The sequence below is a fragment of the Staurois parvus genome, unplaced genomic scaffold (assembly GCF_062004578.1).
Source record: "Staurois parvus isolate SC_StPar_1 unplaced genomic scaffold, SC_StPar_1.0 ptg000019l, whole genome shotgun sequence".
NCBI classification, from domain to species: Eukaryota; Metazoa; Chordata; class Amphibia; order Anura; family Ranidae; genus Staurois; species Staurois parvus.
In genome coordinates, this window is record NW_028317815.1 from 22032058 (window position 1) to 22050916 (window position 18859).

At 37.9% G+C, this 18859-nt stretch overlaps 1 protein-coding gene across 10 annotated transcripts in view; it reads right to left on the reverse strand.

The window, feature by feature from the left end:
• MAGI2 (membrane associated guanylate kinase, WW and PDZ domain containing 2) overlaps positions 1 to 18859 on the reverse strand; it is a 1033722-nt gene that overhangs the window by 425077 nt on the left and 589786 nt on the right. For all 10 annotated transcript variants that reach the window (XR_016314026.1, XM_089685799.1, XM_089685771.1 and 7 more), the window contains one exon: positions 4681 to 4800. Coding sequence is in view for 9 of the 10 variants with exons in the window: in XM_089685799.1 (XP_089541925.1) it covers positions 4681 to 4800 (120 nt within the window). In the remaining variant the exon portion in view is untranslated. The remainder of the gene's footprint in view (positions 1 to 4680; positions 4801 to 18859) is intronic.

Genomic DNA, 18859 nt, shown 5'->3' on the forward strand with positions numbered 1-18859 from the left:
TTAAAACCTAAGTGCCTAGATTAATTTTCATAAATTTGCAAGACTAGATTTTTTAGAGGGAATCTGTCACCAAGAATTAAAATATATATCAATGTAGGGCTTTTATTGCCCTTTCCAAAACTGACTTCTAAAATAGGTGTGTGTGTGTGTGTGTGGTAGTGGGGGGTCTTCCTTTATTTTAATCACACAATCTAGCCGTTGCAATTACAGAAGTTGCCACACTTTACCCATGTAATATTTCCTCAAAGTATCTCACTAAGAGGATGAATATATTTGATTTTAAGTTCCTGCAGACAGAAAAAAGCAGGGAGACACTATTCTACGAGAGAGATAGGCAGATACTGTATAGGCTGGAATGAGCAGAGTGATTTTGGCAAGATGAAAGGGTTTATTAGCTATGTTTTTATTTATTTTACCACAACTTTTGAAGACATTGACCTAAATAGTGAATTATTTATTTATTTTACTACAACTTTTGAAAAAATTGACCTAAATAGTGGAACTCTTGTGGACCACTCTGAACACCGCTGTTGTAAATATAATTTAACCAACTTTGTTATTTATTTATTACAGGTACTTATATACTGCCATCAATTTACACAGCGCTTTACACATATACACTGCTCAAAAAAATTAAAGGAACACTTTTTAATCAGAGTATAGCATCAAGTCAATTAAACTCCTGGGACATTGATCTGGTCAGTTAAGTAGCAGAGGGGGTTAATCAGTTTCAGCTGCTTTAGTTTTATTTAAATTAACAACAGGTGCACCAGATGGGCAACAATGAGACGACCACCACAACAGGAAAGGTTTTACAGGTGGAGGTCACTGACATTTTTTCCCCTACACATCTTTTCTGACTGGTTTTCAGTAGTTTTGCATTTGGCTAGGGTCAGTGTCACTCCTGGTAGCATCAGGCAATACCTGGACCCTACAGATCTTGCACAGGCAGTCCAACTCCTCCAGGACGGCACATCAATACGTGTCTAAAGAGCATGGAGGAGACTCCCACCATGACTGCCATTAGGTATTGGGATGAAATCCTTGGACCCATTGTCAGACCCTACGCTGGTGCAGTGGGTCCTTAGTTCCTCCAGGTGCACGACAATGCCTGGCCTCATGTAGCGAGAGTATGCAGGCAGTGCCTGGAGGATGGAGGAATTGATACCTTTCAATGGCCCCCACGCTCGCCTGACCTAAATCCAATAGAACACCTCTGGGATAGCATGTTGCGGTCCATCTGACACCATCAGATTGCACCTCAGACTGTCCAGGAACTCAGTGATGCCCTGGTCCAGATCTGAGAGGAAATACCCCAGGACAACATCCATCATTTCATAAGGATCATGCCCCGATGATGTCAGGCATGCATGCATACAAACACGTGGGTGCCATACAAACTACTGAGTACCATTTTGAGTTGCTGCAATGACATTTCAGCAAATTGGACTAGCATGCTGTATAATTTTTTTCACTTTGATTTTCAGGGTGTCTTTGAATTCAGTCCTCTGTAAGTTGATAATTTTCATTTCCATCAACCAATGGAGCATCCTTACGTTCCTAACACATTACCCAGTCCATATAAGTATAGATATCCAGCATGATATTTTGAGATCTGATGTATTTTCAGAGTGTTCCTTTAATTTTTTTGAGCAGTATATATATATATATATATATATATATATATACATACAGTGTTTAGCATAAATGAGTACACCCCTTTTGAAAAGTAAGATTTTAAATCAATATCTCAATGAACACAAGAACAATTTCCAAACGTTTGACAAAACTGTCAAAACATCAGTTCCTGCTTTCAAGCTAAGGTCCCTAGCTCACATCCATACATACTAGGACCAATTTAGACAGGAGAAAATTAACCTAGCAGCATGTATATGAAGTGTGAGAGAAAACCGGAATACCTGGAGGAACCCACACAGGCACAGGGAGAACATTATTATCACATGAAATGAAAAAAAAGAAAATTTCCATCATGCCCGATCACTCAAATTCAATGGTCAAACGAAAATCGGCCATTTCTGTGACCCACTAATAATGCAAAATTTGAACAAAAATTCTTAGAAAAGATTTTTTTTTTTTAATTATTTCGGAATTCGACACCAGCTGACTCCCCCTTTAGACAAACATACAGCTGACTCTCTAGCACAAGAGGGGTGGCAGCAGCCTAAAAGTCTCTAATATCTCTCACAGCAGTCTGTACTCACAAATGTCAAGGGAACGTTGGTCACCTCCTTCCAACATCCATGTGATACCTTTTTCTTGTAATACCAGACTAGATCTTCAGATGACAGCCCCTCAGTCAGTTCTCTGTAGCTTCAGTATCCAAAGAAGAACACATGGCAGCTTTGCCCTGGAGGGCAGCATCCCTCCAGGCTGGACTGATCCTCTGCAGGAAAAGACCCAGAAGCCCAGTGCCTCAGAGAATTTATACAGACTACCAGTAGCTTTCAGGGATTGGCCAGGGCTGCATAAATATTAATACTGTATAACTCCACACCTATGTTCCAGAGAGTTCTACAGCTCTCTGGAAGGCAGAGGGAGCAATCAGGCTAGAAGCAATTGAGAACACTGAACTGACCTAATTAATCAGCTGCACTAGTTACAGTGAGCACAGCTAAATGTACCTGAAAGTCAATTGCAGCCACACTGGTCACAGTGAGGCAAGCTAAATTTGCCTAACAAAAACATGCACAGTTCCATCGAACACAGCGAGCCAATCTTGGATCGAACTAATCCTAGCATCTATCTGGCAGGATGCTAAATATGTATGTGTGTGTGTATATATATATATATATATATATATATGTATATATATATATATATATATATATATATATATATATATACAAACACACGTATACAAAATACATCAGATTACCAGTAAAAAAGGCCCACCTATATGCTTTAGAAGTAGGTGAGTAGGTTTTGAAAATCAAAATGGTCCACCATTAACTGCTATCTATGAAGTGTTTACTGGCATCACTATGTGTAACATCATAGGACTTAAAGTAAACCTCAATGCTCACCAATTAAAATCTACCATACCCTTTTTTTACATAAAAAACTACATAAAGAGTGAAAAATTAATCACTTTATCAAAAAACAATATAGTGTAGATAGAATATAATTTACATGAAAAAAATATTGCACTGTCCTACAGTGCCCAGGTTCCTTTTTGCATACAATACATAGCACCAGTCTTATGTATATTGATACATGAAAGTGAAAGTCCTTTTGTGCCAATAAACAGTCAGTCTTAATTGCTTACTTTTAAAGCTTTATATAATTTCATAAAATGTTATTAATATTTCAAATTTATGAGAGCTAAAATATTTTATTCCTTTTTGTTGATGTATTTTGACTTTGTTAAGGGTGAGTCAAATAGCTACCAACTTTCCCACTTTCTGTTAGCTCCAAAGAGAATACCTATTTATCCAAAGTAAACCTGTCCTGAGATAATATGGTGTCTACTATGATGAACTCTTCTGAAAATACTACTTTACTTTTTGAGTCTATGAAAAAAGTGTGCAGAACAGAAAGAGATCAGGAGTTTTATCCAATCCGTTTTGAAGCAAGAGGTTTAGTCTGAAAGCAAGGTAACTACCGGTAATACTTTTTTATATTTTTGTATTTGCTTTGTGTATTTTACTGTATTTTATGTTAGGTGTACTGAAGTACTAATTGTATGGCTTTGAATTACCTTGTAAAATTATAGCCAGTCTACATATAATTCCATTGCATGTGTACAGTACATAATTAAATAAAACTCAAGAGAGAGGGGCTCCTTACAATAAATGTAAGTATTCAAATCTTATGGGTATATATATCAATGTTTTAATCCACTATTAGCATAACTTTTGGCCAAGACTCACATGTTTTTTCATTAGATTTACAGTAATTAGAAAAATTAAAGTTGTATGATTCTTGGATGAAAACACTGATAAAGAAGAACCCTTAGTGTTTGATAATTAAATGCAAAATAAAATGTGCCCTAAAAAGTAAATGAAATGGAAATAACGGTCATCCTACCCAATATAAGCAATAAAAAGAAAGTCAAAGGAATATGGCAAGTTTTCACCACAAGTATATAAAATATAACAAACTCAAAGCGTAACTTCACTTTTTTTAAGAGAAAAAAATCCCCTCTGGGTGATCAATGTACAGTATATTGCAGGGGTTTTAACTAACTTTGTTGCAAAGTCCTACCTATTTCTTTTCTGAAGAAATAGCTGTTTGTTATGTGCAGAGTGAATTTGAATGAGAGTGACTTTTTCATTATTAATCAGCTAATGCACTTGCAGTGCTGTAATAAGGACAGTTGCAGTGTCAACATCCCTTTAGAAGTGATTAGCTTTGAGATTATCTCAGCATAAATGATTGTTTTCAGAGGATACCTAAAATCTGACTTGTATCTTAGTGCACACTTTTAGGAAAATCAGTGAGCCTAACACAAGCAGGAAATTACATTTTTGGAGGGGGGGGGGGGGTCAGTATACCAACAGAAGGCCTCCAGGTTGCTATATTGCATTGAATTGAACATGGCTCTTGTAGCAACATTTTTGTTTAATTTGCTGTATTTTTTCCCAAGAAAGTGGAGTTACCTTTTAAGCAGCATAAACTGTTTTTGCCTACATGGAATAAAAATAAATGCATTGTGTTCACCTTCATAAGTACCACTCTCTAGCAGTGCTCCACTTCTCTCTAATTCCATAAACGCTTCCACTGTAATGAAGTTGTAATCCACACCAGGCACCTCCCCTTCTTTAGGCTGCCTTGTGGTGCCTGAAAAAAAGAAGACATATCATTGATTTATATATTATCAGATCTCCTTCTTGTACCCGAACTATTACCATTTTGCATTGTATAATAGCAGCAGCATGTTGTTTTCTATTTAGTTCAAATCTTAACATTAAACTGTTACCCTCTATTGGTTATCCTTTTTTTTTTTAGACTTTGGTCTAAGTCATTGTATTTTCCTCTTGGATGCCCACAGAAAAAAAACCCAAACATTCAGCAGTTAAAATATACCCTGTCCAATCTGTATACTGAGTATTCTGTATGACCAGATAGCAGTTGAGAACACAAAAACTGCTATATCCAGAGCTTTATTTCAGGCCAGTACAGCAACGGAAATTGACTGACCCCCATTGCATAAAGAATGGCTAAACAATATGAATGACACCTTGAATTTCTAACTTTGGGGTTGTACTGTAAGTTCTAAAAACCTGTAGGATAGGTGGTTAGAAACCCCAGGTATGTGTTACTTTGATCTAGTAACCTATATACTCCTACAAGTATATAACATGTTTTCTACCACTATAAAGAATGATATTTGGTGTATTGTCATAGTGATGCATATCTAAGTCTGTGTTATGATCTGACCTGTGATGGATATAAATGGTGAGATGTTATGAAATTGTTATTCTTAAATAAAGAACATCATAAATTTTATATACATACAGTATATACACATACAGTAATACAATATATAAGCCCTGTCATGCACCATCAACAGTGAGGACACATCTTATAATTTGAGGAACTCTAGATGAAAGGGACTGGAACTTCAGGAAAACTACTAAACATACAGTTCAAACACATAGATGGTTAATGTTTTACCTATCAAAGGTTGTGTAATTTTGATCAGTCATTCTAGTAATACACAAACATCTATTCTTAAATCTCTTCCCTCTGGCGGGTAGACTTTAATGCTGAGTGGCGACATATATGTGTCCCTAGGTAAACACTTTACTTTTCTGAGAGAGTGCTCTCTGCGAACTCCCAGCACAGTAATATGCTGGTACTGCAAAGCTCCTGATGCATGCCAGTAGCAGCAGTCACATGACCAGAACTCCCATGCCCACCTCCAGACATTTAGAACCTGTTAAAGGGCCATATGAGGTGGCAGCGGGAAGGGGGTAAGGTAAATCTCTCCACAGCTTTATGATTTAGCAGTGCTACTGTCTGGTTCAGTTTTTTAATTTCCTGAGGCAGCTCCATGGAGTTGGCCAAAAGAGATAGTGTTTTCTATTTGTCAGTTGACTTGGTCTTAAGGAGGAAAGGTGACATATCAGGAAATAAGTTGGCAAAGAGAAATACAAACCTTTTGACAGGTTAAAAATAGTACACCTATGTACAGTAGTTCAACCATGTATGTAGCATTTTCTGGCTCTGTCAGCAGCAACAAATTAAAGCTACATAGGAATACATTAGCCGCTTCCTTTCCACCCTATAGCAGAAATACTGCTACAAGGCGGCACGGGGGTGCAAAATCACACACACATATATATATATATATATATATATACGTGATTTTGCAGTTCTGGGTAGGGGGCGTGCTCCGCCATTCACAACCTTAGCTGTCAATCACCGGGTCCCGTCCCGTGATTACTCGCTGGCACCGGTGATCGCCGAGTATCTTCGACGGGGGAGAGACCTGTATGTAAACAATACAGATCTCTTCTCTGTCAGCTCCTGCACACTGCTTTGTATGGCTCTGCATAATACAGCTTACAGTGAAGCACAGACACAGCACATATAGTGAAACAACACACAGTTAACCCTTTGATCGCCCCAGATGTTAACCCCTTCATGCCTAGTGCCATTAGTATAGTGATCAGTGCTTTTTATTAGCACTGATCACTGTATTGGTGTCACTGGGGATGACAGTGACATCAAATCAGTTCCCCCCAGTGCCAGAATGCCCGCTTCAGTCCCACAGTCCCACTATAAGTCGCTTATCGCTGCCATTACTAGTAAAAAAAACTCCAAAATTTCACTATACTGTATATACCTCCATTTGTAAACACTATAATTTTCATGTAAACCAATTATTTACATATATTGGGATTTTTTTAGCAAAGAGAATACATTTTGGCCTAAATTTCTGACGTAATTTGATTTTTAACATTTTTTTTACTGGACATGTTTAATATCAAAAAGTCAAAAACATTGTTTTTTTCTTAAAATTGTTTTTTCTTTCATTTATAGCGCAAAAAATAAAACCGCACAGGTGATCAAATAGCACCAAAAGAAATCTCTATTTGTGGGGGAAAAAAGGATGTAAATTTAACTTGGGTGCAGCGTTGCATGACCGCACAATTGTCAGTTAAAATAACGCAGCAACGTATTGCAAAAAATGGCCTGGTCCGGAAGGGGGGTAAATCCTCTGGAAGGCAAGTGGTTAAAGATGAGCAAAATACAGATTCACTTTAATTCAATAGAATGCAAATGCAAGCTATAGGTTTGGTTGAATGCTTGAAAATGTTAGTCTCCTGAGTTGGCCTTTATACGACATTGCTGTATAAAAAATTCCTTAATGTGCTATGTGTTTATTATTTATTTTTCATATTGCCTATTTTGAGGCACCTGAGTTAGATGATTCATGTATTCTATCAGGACCTCCATCTGTGCCACATTACTCACCACAGTCATGTGAGGCAACACACACACTCAGCTCAACATTTAGAAAAACTAATTGAACTTTTTGTAATGTAGACAAACCAGGAGAAATCCCATAGGAATCATATGCAAACACACATAAACAATGCAATGGTGCCTGAAATGAGGTGAGCTGAAAATCCCAATGCTGCATTTAAGCAGAACTTATGACTGATCCACTGTGTATGTTTTACACTTGAACATTCAGCTACACTTGAGTGACATGTTGAAAATAGATAAGGCCTGAGGGGAAACAGATATTCCTGTGTCTCACAGATTAAGAGAGGAAATGGTACACACCACATTAATAAGAAATTTCACGGGTAGTTGGGCTGCAGACAGAGAGAATAGCATCCTTTCCAATCTAAGTTGTTGTTTGGCCATTACTTATTGATTGAATGCATTTCAGAATAAAAGGGACTCTACAAAATATTGAAAAACACAATATTGAGCAAATCAGTAAAAATGACAATGCGTAAACTGCTGTAAACTTTTATTTAAAATGTACTAACTTTTTAGACTATGGATCAGTCTGTACTTATGACTAACAACTTGCTGTATTAACTCACATCAGTACTTGCCCTAATCAATTGGTGTTCCCCAGTCACACAAGCACATTATCATTATTTTACAGGATTTATATAGAGCCAACAGTTTGCGCAGTGATTTACAATATAAAGGGGGACAGTACAATTACAATACAGTTCAGTAGAGAAGGAATAGGAGGGCCTTGTTCATGGAGCTTACGATCTAGAGGCACATGTTCAAAGATATACATATACAGTACTAGAACTGAGAGTAACAATACCAGTTTGCTTCAGATTGTGAAGGAAACTGAAAAGCAAAAAAAACTAGAGGAATCTCTCATGAATGGAAGGAAAGCACGCATTGGGGTTGATTTACTAAAACTGGAGAGTGCAAAATCTGGTGCAACTGTGCATGGTGGCCAATCAGCTTCTAACTTCAGCTTGTATAGTTAGGCTTTGACAAAAAAATGAAGATGATTGGTTTCTATATAGAGCTGAACCAACTTTTGCACTTTCCAGTTTTGTAAATCAACCCAATTCTAGTGATACTGGAGTCATAGCAATTAATTAATGCAATTAATTTAAAAGCAAATGTAGGTTGGCTCCTATGCCACACAGAGTTTAGTACTTTAGTACTTAACTAAACTGATAATTATTCATACCTTTGATGGTCTCTCAGCCATAAAGTTTATTTTGCTCCCATGTCCTAATCAGCTGTCAGAATTCAGTTTAATTTTAATTTAACTTGGTGACTTGAAGGTGATGTGCATTTTATAGTAGTACTTTTCCAAAGTGTGGCCAAGTAACTGTCAATATTAATAAAACATACAAAACTTGAATAGATCTACTTTACAACTGTGTGTGAAACTCTGGTGTTATAAGAAAATGGAATATTACTTCCATCAATCTGAAATGCAAGAAAAAGTGTAAAGGAAAAAAAGCTCCTGAATAAAACATCCCCTGGCAACTAACATGCTCTTGCAAGAAGCAGTGGATTAAAATATGCCTCTGCTTATTATTCATACAAATAAGCCTGCTTTTTCACAGCTTTCTCAGTATGTAATAGATGTTCTCTCTACAGCTCCATTTGCTGTTGTTGATTATCATCCTACACTGGCATTGCTTCCAGTAGTTATTCCTAAATCTCGCCTACGGACACTAAACGCACATTGAAGAATGCCTACACTGTACTAAAAAGGAAAAACTACAACAATATTATCAAATCTAGGAATATGCTTGCAAATATTACTTTGTTTTTATTAACATTGCAAGGTCAGCACGGCATATTTTTATTAACCATCATTTAAAGTAAACTTGTATTGTATTCCAAGAACAAAGCTAAACAGTTGGAAAGAATTTAGCCTAAAGTAATAAACGTTATCTTTTGTATAACAATAATACTCTTGACAGCATCGTTGGAACCAGTACCAAAAAAGACATAGGAGTCCTGGTACAAGTGTTGAAGTTGGCTCTTCTTTAAGACCCCCTTTTCCTTCTCCACAATGAACCCTTTCCGTCCTCCTGTAACATTTTACTCTCTTGTTGTATGGACTGTAAAGAGAGAAGCACAGTTAGGAAAGAAGCTAATTTCTAATCAGCACATTGATGCTACCCCATGTGTCCTCTGTGCTTGACAGATCACATGACCTAGAGCAGGGTAGGAAGGTAGGTTGTCAGTGCACTGGTCACAAATATGCTTCCCCCAGCCTTGCAGGGCTGTTTGCCTTCAATTTTGTTGCACTATGCCAAATATAAATACTGTAACAAGAGACAGTAAAATTCTGGGGTGGGTGGAAAGCAGTCTGGGCTCCCAAAGCAGGGGACTGGACTTGGTTGTGATCACAGTATCAATGGTTGGGTCTCATAACAAAAAAACCCTAATTTTAGTAGCAAAGCAAGTATGGACCTATGCATTGTTATGGGGACAAGGCGCATGCAAACTTATCTATTACAAGGCATTCATAGATGCATGTTGCTACTGTGTGGCTTATACTTTGGAATACTGATAGTGGCTGGAAAAATTCTGGTAACTAAAAATAACTTGTGGCACAAAACACTCTGTCTACATTGCAAACCATTGAACAACTATTTACACATACCATACTGCTAGATACTTGTCTTAGCATACCCAAACTGTCCTGCTATCTGCTATGTATCTTATCCAGAAATTCCGGTTGGCAGGTACGCCTAAGCTTCTGAGTATAGCACTGTTGGCCATGCTTCCTGTAGGGGTTTCAAGTGTTCCTCCTCTACAGATTTAAGTCAAGGAGAGACTGTTTCCTAATTTTTTGAGATGAGAAAGACAAACATTTTGAACACAAACTATGTAGGCACAGGATACCTCTGCCACACCCCCAGTTTCATGGATCATGAAGAATGGTAACAGACAAAAGTGAGGTTAAACCCACAAGTGTTTTTTTCTTCACTGATTTTCTTTATACTGGCTTTTCTAACTAACAAATGTGATTACATAGAGGCTGGAGTCAAGGTTTACAATAGTATAATTTTTTGTTATTTAAAAAATGCATTTGAGGTCTATCCATCAGATGAAAAAAGGGGCCAACTAAGGAGGAAAGAGGGACAGAGGGGTTTGGCTCCAAAGGAGGGAAGACTCCTCTAAATGAGGAACAGTGTTGACAGGTTTTGTGATTATGTCAATGACACAAGTCTAGGAGTGGAGACACCTGAAATTATTCAGACTTTTTTGCCAGGTGTATTTTACATGCAGTTGGCCTTCTTCTGACCTGCATTTGACCTGTTTTAAGCAAGTTTTGCATTCTTATAGACTTGAATGAAATGCAAAACCTGTCTGATAAACAAAAGCCCATCACACAGAGAGTGTCAAGGCAATTACATCCCAGTACCATTGAGTTCCCCTTAAGAATATATATATATACCCACTCTCTAAAGTTTATTTACATTTAACATGTTAATGTAATTTTTAAAGACATTTTCAATATACGTAAATCTACAGCTTTCAGTAAAATGATTTCTGCTTGGGAAACAGACTTAGGGAGAACACTGACAGAATACTGACAGAAAACTAGAGAGCTTACATTATTCATTTTGATCACAAGGCATTGATAGCCAACATATTTCAAGAAGCAGGCTACAAGCTGCTTACTAGGTCCCACATAAACTACACAAACTCATCAATAGCTGGTGATGCAAATGAAATGAAGTCATACTCTTACAAATCATTTGGGGTTGCCTTGTCCTCTACCCTTCATGACATAGTTCTTAAGCTCACAAAAATATACATGGAACAAGATCCGACCAAATACCTACCACACCTCCCGAACATCCCAAATGTAAATGGGATTTAATGTTAATGTAATATGTTAATAATTAAACATTCTGAATTCCACTAAAACCTTTATTCCAATTCTTTGAATATAATTGTCATCTTTATTAATAGCTTTTACTTTTACCATTCTGCTTTTTTTACCTTTATTTTCCACTCCCTCCACATCTATCTGTCCCACTCCCAACTCTCCTTTCTTCTTTTTCTGAATTTCTGCATAGACACTGAGCCATAGCTTCATCTTTACAAAAAGAAAAGGATTGAATGTTGACACAGCATACTTGTCTCTCTTTTTGTGCTACATTTGTCTTCTGTACATCTGAAGCCTTTTTTGTACGATTCGGTCTGTCTATGTATTGGAAATGTTGGTAGACTTGAGCAACTCTCTCCTCTTTTTTTTTGTACCCCTCTGACATTTGAAATGTTAAATGAGGAGTTTACAAAAGAAAATGGTAATCCTGCCACACATTTCCTTGGTTATGCACTCCCTGTTACAAGATTTTGCTCTGTCCTGAAGAGAAAAAAGCTGTCTTTGATTAAGTCCATTCTGGGTGATCTTTGATTGAGTCTATTCTGGGTGAAATGTGTCAGAGAGGTTGGAATTTCAGCAGGGTGGGTGTTGTACACCTTGTGGAATTATATCTAGTTTTGTTGATTATAGTTGTTTCTTTTCCTAGTTTGTCACCTGTGTTGTCACACTATCATATGGGTTTTGACAGACACTACAAGAAGCTGTTTCAACACAGATTACACAGACATGGTCCGCTGTTGTCACCATAGAAAGCTCACCCTAAGAAATTTCAGGTTAAAATGTGCATGCTTGAACATCGGGAGAAGAAGCCAGCAGGGAGATGTAAACAATGCAATGGGTCTTGGCTTGAGTCATAGGTAAGTATAGCACTTTGAGGGGGGCAGGGGCGGACTGACCATTCAAGCACTTGGGCACTGCCTGAGGGCCCAGGCTCAGTAGGGGGCCCATGGGATGCCACTGGTACCTTTCATTGGCTTTTTCATAGGCTTTTTTGGGTGTGGGCAAGGACACAAGGGCCTCATGATCCCCTATTGCCTGGGGGCCCCATGAGTTGTCAGTCCACCCCTGGAGGGGGGTGTGGGCTACATCTGCTTAGGGAGATGAGACAAAATGGTAAGGAGACTTTCAGAGACAACTTCCTCACCCTTTAACAAGTGAATTTATGGCTAGTTTATGTTGTATTCATATTTAATAAAACAGTATACATTTGAAGGTCCTATAAATGTTACTCTTGAAGGTAAACACTTCAATAACAAACATAATCCAAGCTACTGTACTTTACTTTGAAACTGGCCTCTCAGTGTGTGGAAGTTGGACCAGTTTCAAATGATATCTTTTAAGCTGTGAAGTGCAGGTTGCCATGTAAAAAGTTATTAAAATCACTCTACTAGAATAACCATCCGTCACACCTTATGTGGTATGTACTTTAAATCTTAATTCAGACATGCGACTGGCCATAAGCCAACCGCTATCTTTCTATAGTTACCTAAAGTTATAATGTACAGCTGTGCTCAAAGGTTTGCATACCCTGGCAGAAATTGTGAAATTTTGGCATTGATATTGAAAATACAACTGATCGTGCCTAAAAACTGTCTTTTATTTAAAGATAGTGATCATATGAAGCCATTTATTATCACATAGTTTTTTGGCTCCTTTTTAAATCATGATGATGACAGAAATCACCCAAATGGCCATGATGAAAAGCTTACATACCCTGGAATGTTTGGCCTTGGTACAGACACACAAGGTGACACACACACATATTAAAATGGCAAAGGTTAATTTCCCACGTCTTTGGCTTTTTAAATTGCAATTAGTGTCTGTGTATAAATAGTCAATGAGTTTGTTAGCTCTCACATGGATGCACTGAGCAAGCTAGATACTGAGCCATAGGGAGCAAAAAAGAACTGTCAAAAGACCTGCGTAACAAGGAAATGGAACTTTATAAAAATGGAAAAGGATATAAAAAGGTATTCAATGCCTAGAATATGCCAATCAGTACTGTTTAATCACTTATTAAGAAGTGGATAGTTTGTGGATCTCTTGATACCAAGCCAAGGTAAGGTGGACCAAGAAAGATTACATCCGCAACTGCCAGAAGAATTGTTCAGGATACAAAAAAAAACCCCACTGGTAACCTCAGGAGAAATACAGACTGCTCTGGAAAAAGACGGTGTGGTTGTTTCAAGGAGCACAACATGATGATATTTTAACAAAAATTATCTGTATGGTCGAGGTGCCAAAAAGAAGCTTTTACTGCACCAATGTCACAAAAAAGCTTGGTTGCAATATACTCGAAAACACCTTGACATGCCTCACATCTTCTGGCACACTGTGATCTACAGTGATGAGACCAAAATAGAGTTTTATGGTCACAACCTTAAGCGTTATGTTTGGAGAGGGGTCAACAGTGACAAAAAAAACATCCTCACTGTGAAGCATGGTGGTGGCTCACTGAAGTTTTTTGGGGGGGTGAGCTCTAAAGGCATGGGATATCTTGTGAAAAATGATGGCAAGATAATGGCAGCATGCTATCAGAAAATACTGGAAAATAAATTGCATTCTGCACATGGAATGTTTTTGAACTTTCCAGCATGACAAGGACCCTCCAGTGGTTACAGCAGAAAAAAGGAAAAGATTTTGGAGTGACCATCACAGTCTTCTGACTTGAATATCATCAAGCCACTTGGGGGCAATACACAATATTAAAAACTAAGGGTGTGCAGACTATTGAATTGGGGTCATTTCATTTGTTTACTTTTTGCCATGGTTTTTTATGGTTGTGCCATTCTGTTATGACCTACAGTTCAATATGAATCCCATAAAAAATAGAAGAAATGTATTTTGCCTGCTCTCTCATGTTTTCTTTAAAAATGGTACATACGGTAAGGGTACTCCAAGGGTATACAAACTTTTGAGCACAACTGTATAGCTAGGATTTGCCATATGGTGATGTGGTTATAAGCAGACATACTTTCCACAATTTCTGTTTTGCTATTTCTGTCCACTAATTTGTCTGTCTCTCCACTATAGCAGTGCATAGCAGCGCATAATTAGGTGTCCCCTCAATGCATGTGATAAATATTGCCCTCTAAATGCAGCCATTTTTTGGATATGGATAATATGGATAGCCTGGGCATACACATACTTCATCATTACACCGTTTCCAATTAACCTTACTAGCAGGAAGTAGATGTGAGCAAAAAAAAGGAAAGGTGAAAATGTTGTGCGATTCAAGGGCAACCTGAGATAACATTCTTACCACTCATGGTGGAACAGATCTGCAATGTAAAGGTCAATGTTTTCTAAGCTATCTAATATGCAAAAAAAAAAAAAAAACTCTCCAGTTTCTAATATTTCACTAATTAAACAGGTATTCAGACCAAGGTTATTTTTTTGCTCTCTGTGCAAATTTGAGCTAGGTTATGTCATTACATAGCCATATGTTCAAATTTTTGAACATAAAAGTAGATGTTGAAGCTCATAGTTAGAATGCAACGAATAGCACAGAACAAAATAATCTGCATCTGGTATGCTTATTTTAGCTGCTGCTATTAAATAATGCTGTATATTGAGTGGCACTGGTTAAGCGTAGCTCTTCCGTAGTTTCTGCTGTCTGATCTCCTGGGAAGTGTGTCTGATCAAAATGACACTGTCATATGCCCAAAGCAAATCAGACAAGTTTGAGAGAAAGGCAGACAGAAACAAGAAATGCCTTAAAAAATCAGAAGGATATTTATTGTTTTCCGTGATAAAAACATAACCCAACAATTCAACTCCAGGAATTATATTTACATGTGGCCAGCTTGGCTCAATTTAAATACTGATATCTGAAATCTGGAGGACCCTGGGGATGCTATAAACACTGCAGTAGTCTGTGCTACATAAAGTGATTTCTATGGTCGTTTGGATTCTGTGTAAGAGGCTTCCCATCTGCACATTGAGAGGGTTGCTTGCTCGGGCATCTCCACAATTCATTGAACACCTTGTATTTTGTTCAGTGAACACATGGCTTTTGATGATTGGATGAGGTGGAGTGGAGGAGTGGTGATGTCACAATCTCCACCTCATCCAATCAGAGAATGCCATGTACAAAGGGGAAGATAATTAGAATTTGGAAGATCTTGACATTCTCTGCATGTGGCAGGGACTAAAACAGTGATTTACAGAATTCTCAGAGGCTCTTCATATATGACATATGGATATTTACATCAAACCAAGCTGCACCAATGTAAGTTTGCCAAAAAAAACAATTTCAGCAGTTCAGCATTTAAGTATTGTTCAAACGTACAACCAGCTATAAGCCAACAGCAATCTTCCTAAATATTTCCTAAAATTTAGAATGTATTTTTACCTGTTAAGAAAAAAAATTAAATGTATAGCCAGGCTGTAAGTAGCACAACATGGTTACAAATGCTTCATCATTTTTGGCACACCAGATTAAAGCCGCAGTTAACACTGTTTTTATTTTGTCTTCCCTGTCCTCCCTTCCCCTATTAATATGATAATTATCTGTTTAAACAAAACCATTCTATCTCTTAGATTGTAATCTCCAAGGAGCAGGGCCCTCCTATTCCTATTGTATTGAACTGTATTGTTGCTGTACTGTCTCCCTTTATATTGTAAAGTGCTGAGCAAACTGTTGGCACTATATAAATCCTGTATAATACTACTAATAATAATAATAATTCCTTTTTCATTACATACCTTATTTTATGCCCAGCGACATTGAAAGAGAAGTATGGGTTTATTTAAAAATAAAAAATTATACTCACCTAGGTGGATGCAGAATCTGTCCCCCACTGCTTCTAGGACTGAGAACTGAGTGATCAAACACCGCTGATCACTCAGTTCTCAGCCTTCACTAGCTCTCTGCTCTGCCCCACCAGCACTCACTGGAGTGCTGACTGTAGAGGGGGTGGGATCAGCTGGCTCAGGGTCTCAGTAGCTTGTTGAGAGGCTGAGATAGCTGCTGGTTCAGGCATCTTGGTGGATCCCAACTGTAAAGTCGTGTTTATTCAGGGCCTGGACCAGCTGAGTGACGAAAACCAGCTATTGGCAGAACGAATTGCACTCCTGTGATCCATAGGAGAAGTAGGGCCAAATAAATGTAGGCCCTACTTCTCCTTTAACCTTGGGTCTCTGTGCTTATCTATGCAATTCAGGCAGACCAAGGCTGGTGGGAAGGGTGCCGTATATAGATTACTGAAAACATCACAGTACTCTGCCTCAGTATTTTTCCTGCCCTCAGCCCTGTTGCAAGTAGTGAGCCTGAATAAAAGAACTGATATCCAATTAATGAAAATGGCAGGGTAGGCACAGGAAGACTGGGGAGGAGAGAGCTAAATAATGTTGGATGTCCTCTATCCAGGAAATGATGCAGACTCTCTCTGACTTGCTCTGACTTCTAATGCACACTGTTGGACTTGCAGTGTTTAGTGAAATCAGATTAAGCAATTTTAGCATAAAAGCTAGCCATAGATGTGTATTTTTTTTTTTTTTGTTGATCAGCCAGTTGGCTGATCAAAAAACCGAACGGATTCTCCCATCCACACATTCGAGGTGGATGGAGGAATCCTCCCTGCTGCACTATTGCATTCTGATAGTAGGGCTTATTGGCTGCATGCATTGACTACATGAACATTTTCCAACAGTCCTGTTCGATAGAAGCCAATTGTTAGATCGACTTCTATGGAGCTGGAATGGTCATAGATGGATCAAAATTTGTCCAGTCCCCACTGAACCAGCCAAATTGTGATCCATCTATAGCCAGTTTAAGACTTTATACAGCAGGTAGCAGATTAATGTTCAACAAATATACATCCCACTCTTTCACAATGATAAAAGAGATGTGTTAAGGCAATCTGCTCAGGAACAACCAACCCCCTGACTATCAGGGGGCCTGCTATATTTATATATTCCTTTTTAAGGTGTGTGTCAAGCCAAATATTTTTTCTAGTTTTGGGTAGAAGGCCTGTCAGGTGATTTACTTTCATTTCCCGTCCTGCTGACAATGTATTACCCAATTGGAACTGATGGTAACTCTCCAGTAGCAACACAGCCATAAATTAAAATGTTATTTAGTAGCATTGAGCAAGGCTTTATAACAGAACCTTGGATCACAGTAAAAAATCATGAAGAGTTCTAACCTATCCTTGCTCTATCCAAAACTAGGAAGAAGATGTTTGGTTTGATATACACTTTATGGCTTGAATATTAAGTCCAGTCTGTAAGATATGGATAAAGGTATCAACTTCATCAAACACTTTCAACCTCAGGTACCAAAGAGTCAGGTCTTCCTCTTCAAAGTTAGATACTCAGGGCTGCCACATAAACATGTGTGTGGTATCTTACCATGCCTTATTCATTACTACCTATTTACTAGCACAAAGCATGTCTACTCGATCTCCTGGCTGTCATAGTCTACAGATTCTACATCAAAAGTGAGAAGCATTTCATAAATGCTTTGGATTCCCCCAATACAACTGAGGTAGCAGTGACATGGATAGCAAAGAGAGGTGCCCCACCTCCTGAAACTAGGGGAAGGGTGATAATCAAAGGGCTCATTTTTCACTCTTGGTGAATTAAACCTGTTCTTATGTCAAACATATAATCACATACAGGGATATTAGGGGAAAAAAAACACTTTCCCTGCAGAGGATAAAAAGCGTCAAGGGTAATTTAACCAAGAGTGTTAATAGATTACTCCCAAGCAATGTTCAAGAAGTGCTGTTCCTTCTTATAGGAAGGATACAAAGTCTTTTCTGAAGCACCTTGAAAAAACACAAAAAAATGTAAGTATCTATTTTTGAAGACAATGATATCATGTTTAAAGAAGGCAAATGCATTCAGGGTTTGAATTTAGCTTATCAAGATAAACAGAAAAGGCCTGATATTTTAATGTGACAGTTTGCGATATGGCGAACTCGCAGGGTTTCTTTTCAGCATATTGTTTCCAAATTGTTGAGCTGGAAGTGTTGGCGAGCATGGTTCTTATTGCTTATTTAACATGAATGTATTTTTCATCTTCAAGCAGAAGAAAACAAATGGATGTTTGTGCTGCAGGCAGCTGTTATCTGACAAAGTAGAATAAATGTTTAAATAGCATCGCATAACCATTCGTCTTTCCACTTGATTCCTCCGAGGTGAGTAGTATGACAGAAAACTCCAAAGAATTGCCTTCATTTACTATATGTTTTTATTGCTGCTTTGCAAGTACACAGGGGTACATGTCTTCTAACAGGAGTTACAATTGCTGAGTGTAGTAGTTACTTGCTCTGATATTTAAAACTTCTTACATTTGGTGTTCAATGATTTTGCAGTATTGCAGTATTACATATATAAGAACAATAAATTACTTTGACAGTAAAAAGCTATAGTATTTTAAGTAATAATATAGGATTTAGGCTAGGTTTAGACTACTTCCATGAGTTTGTGACACAATTGTCAGTGTGATTATGTAGTGCGACCTTGATGCGACTTTGGCTGTGTTTTGGATGTGGTTTGCATATTCTATGGGGCCAAAATCACACTGCATTG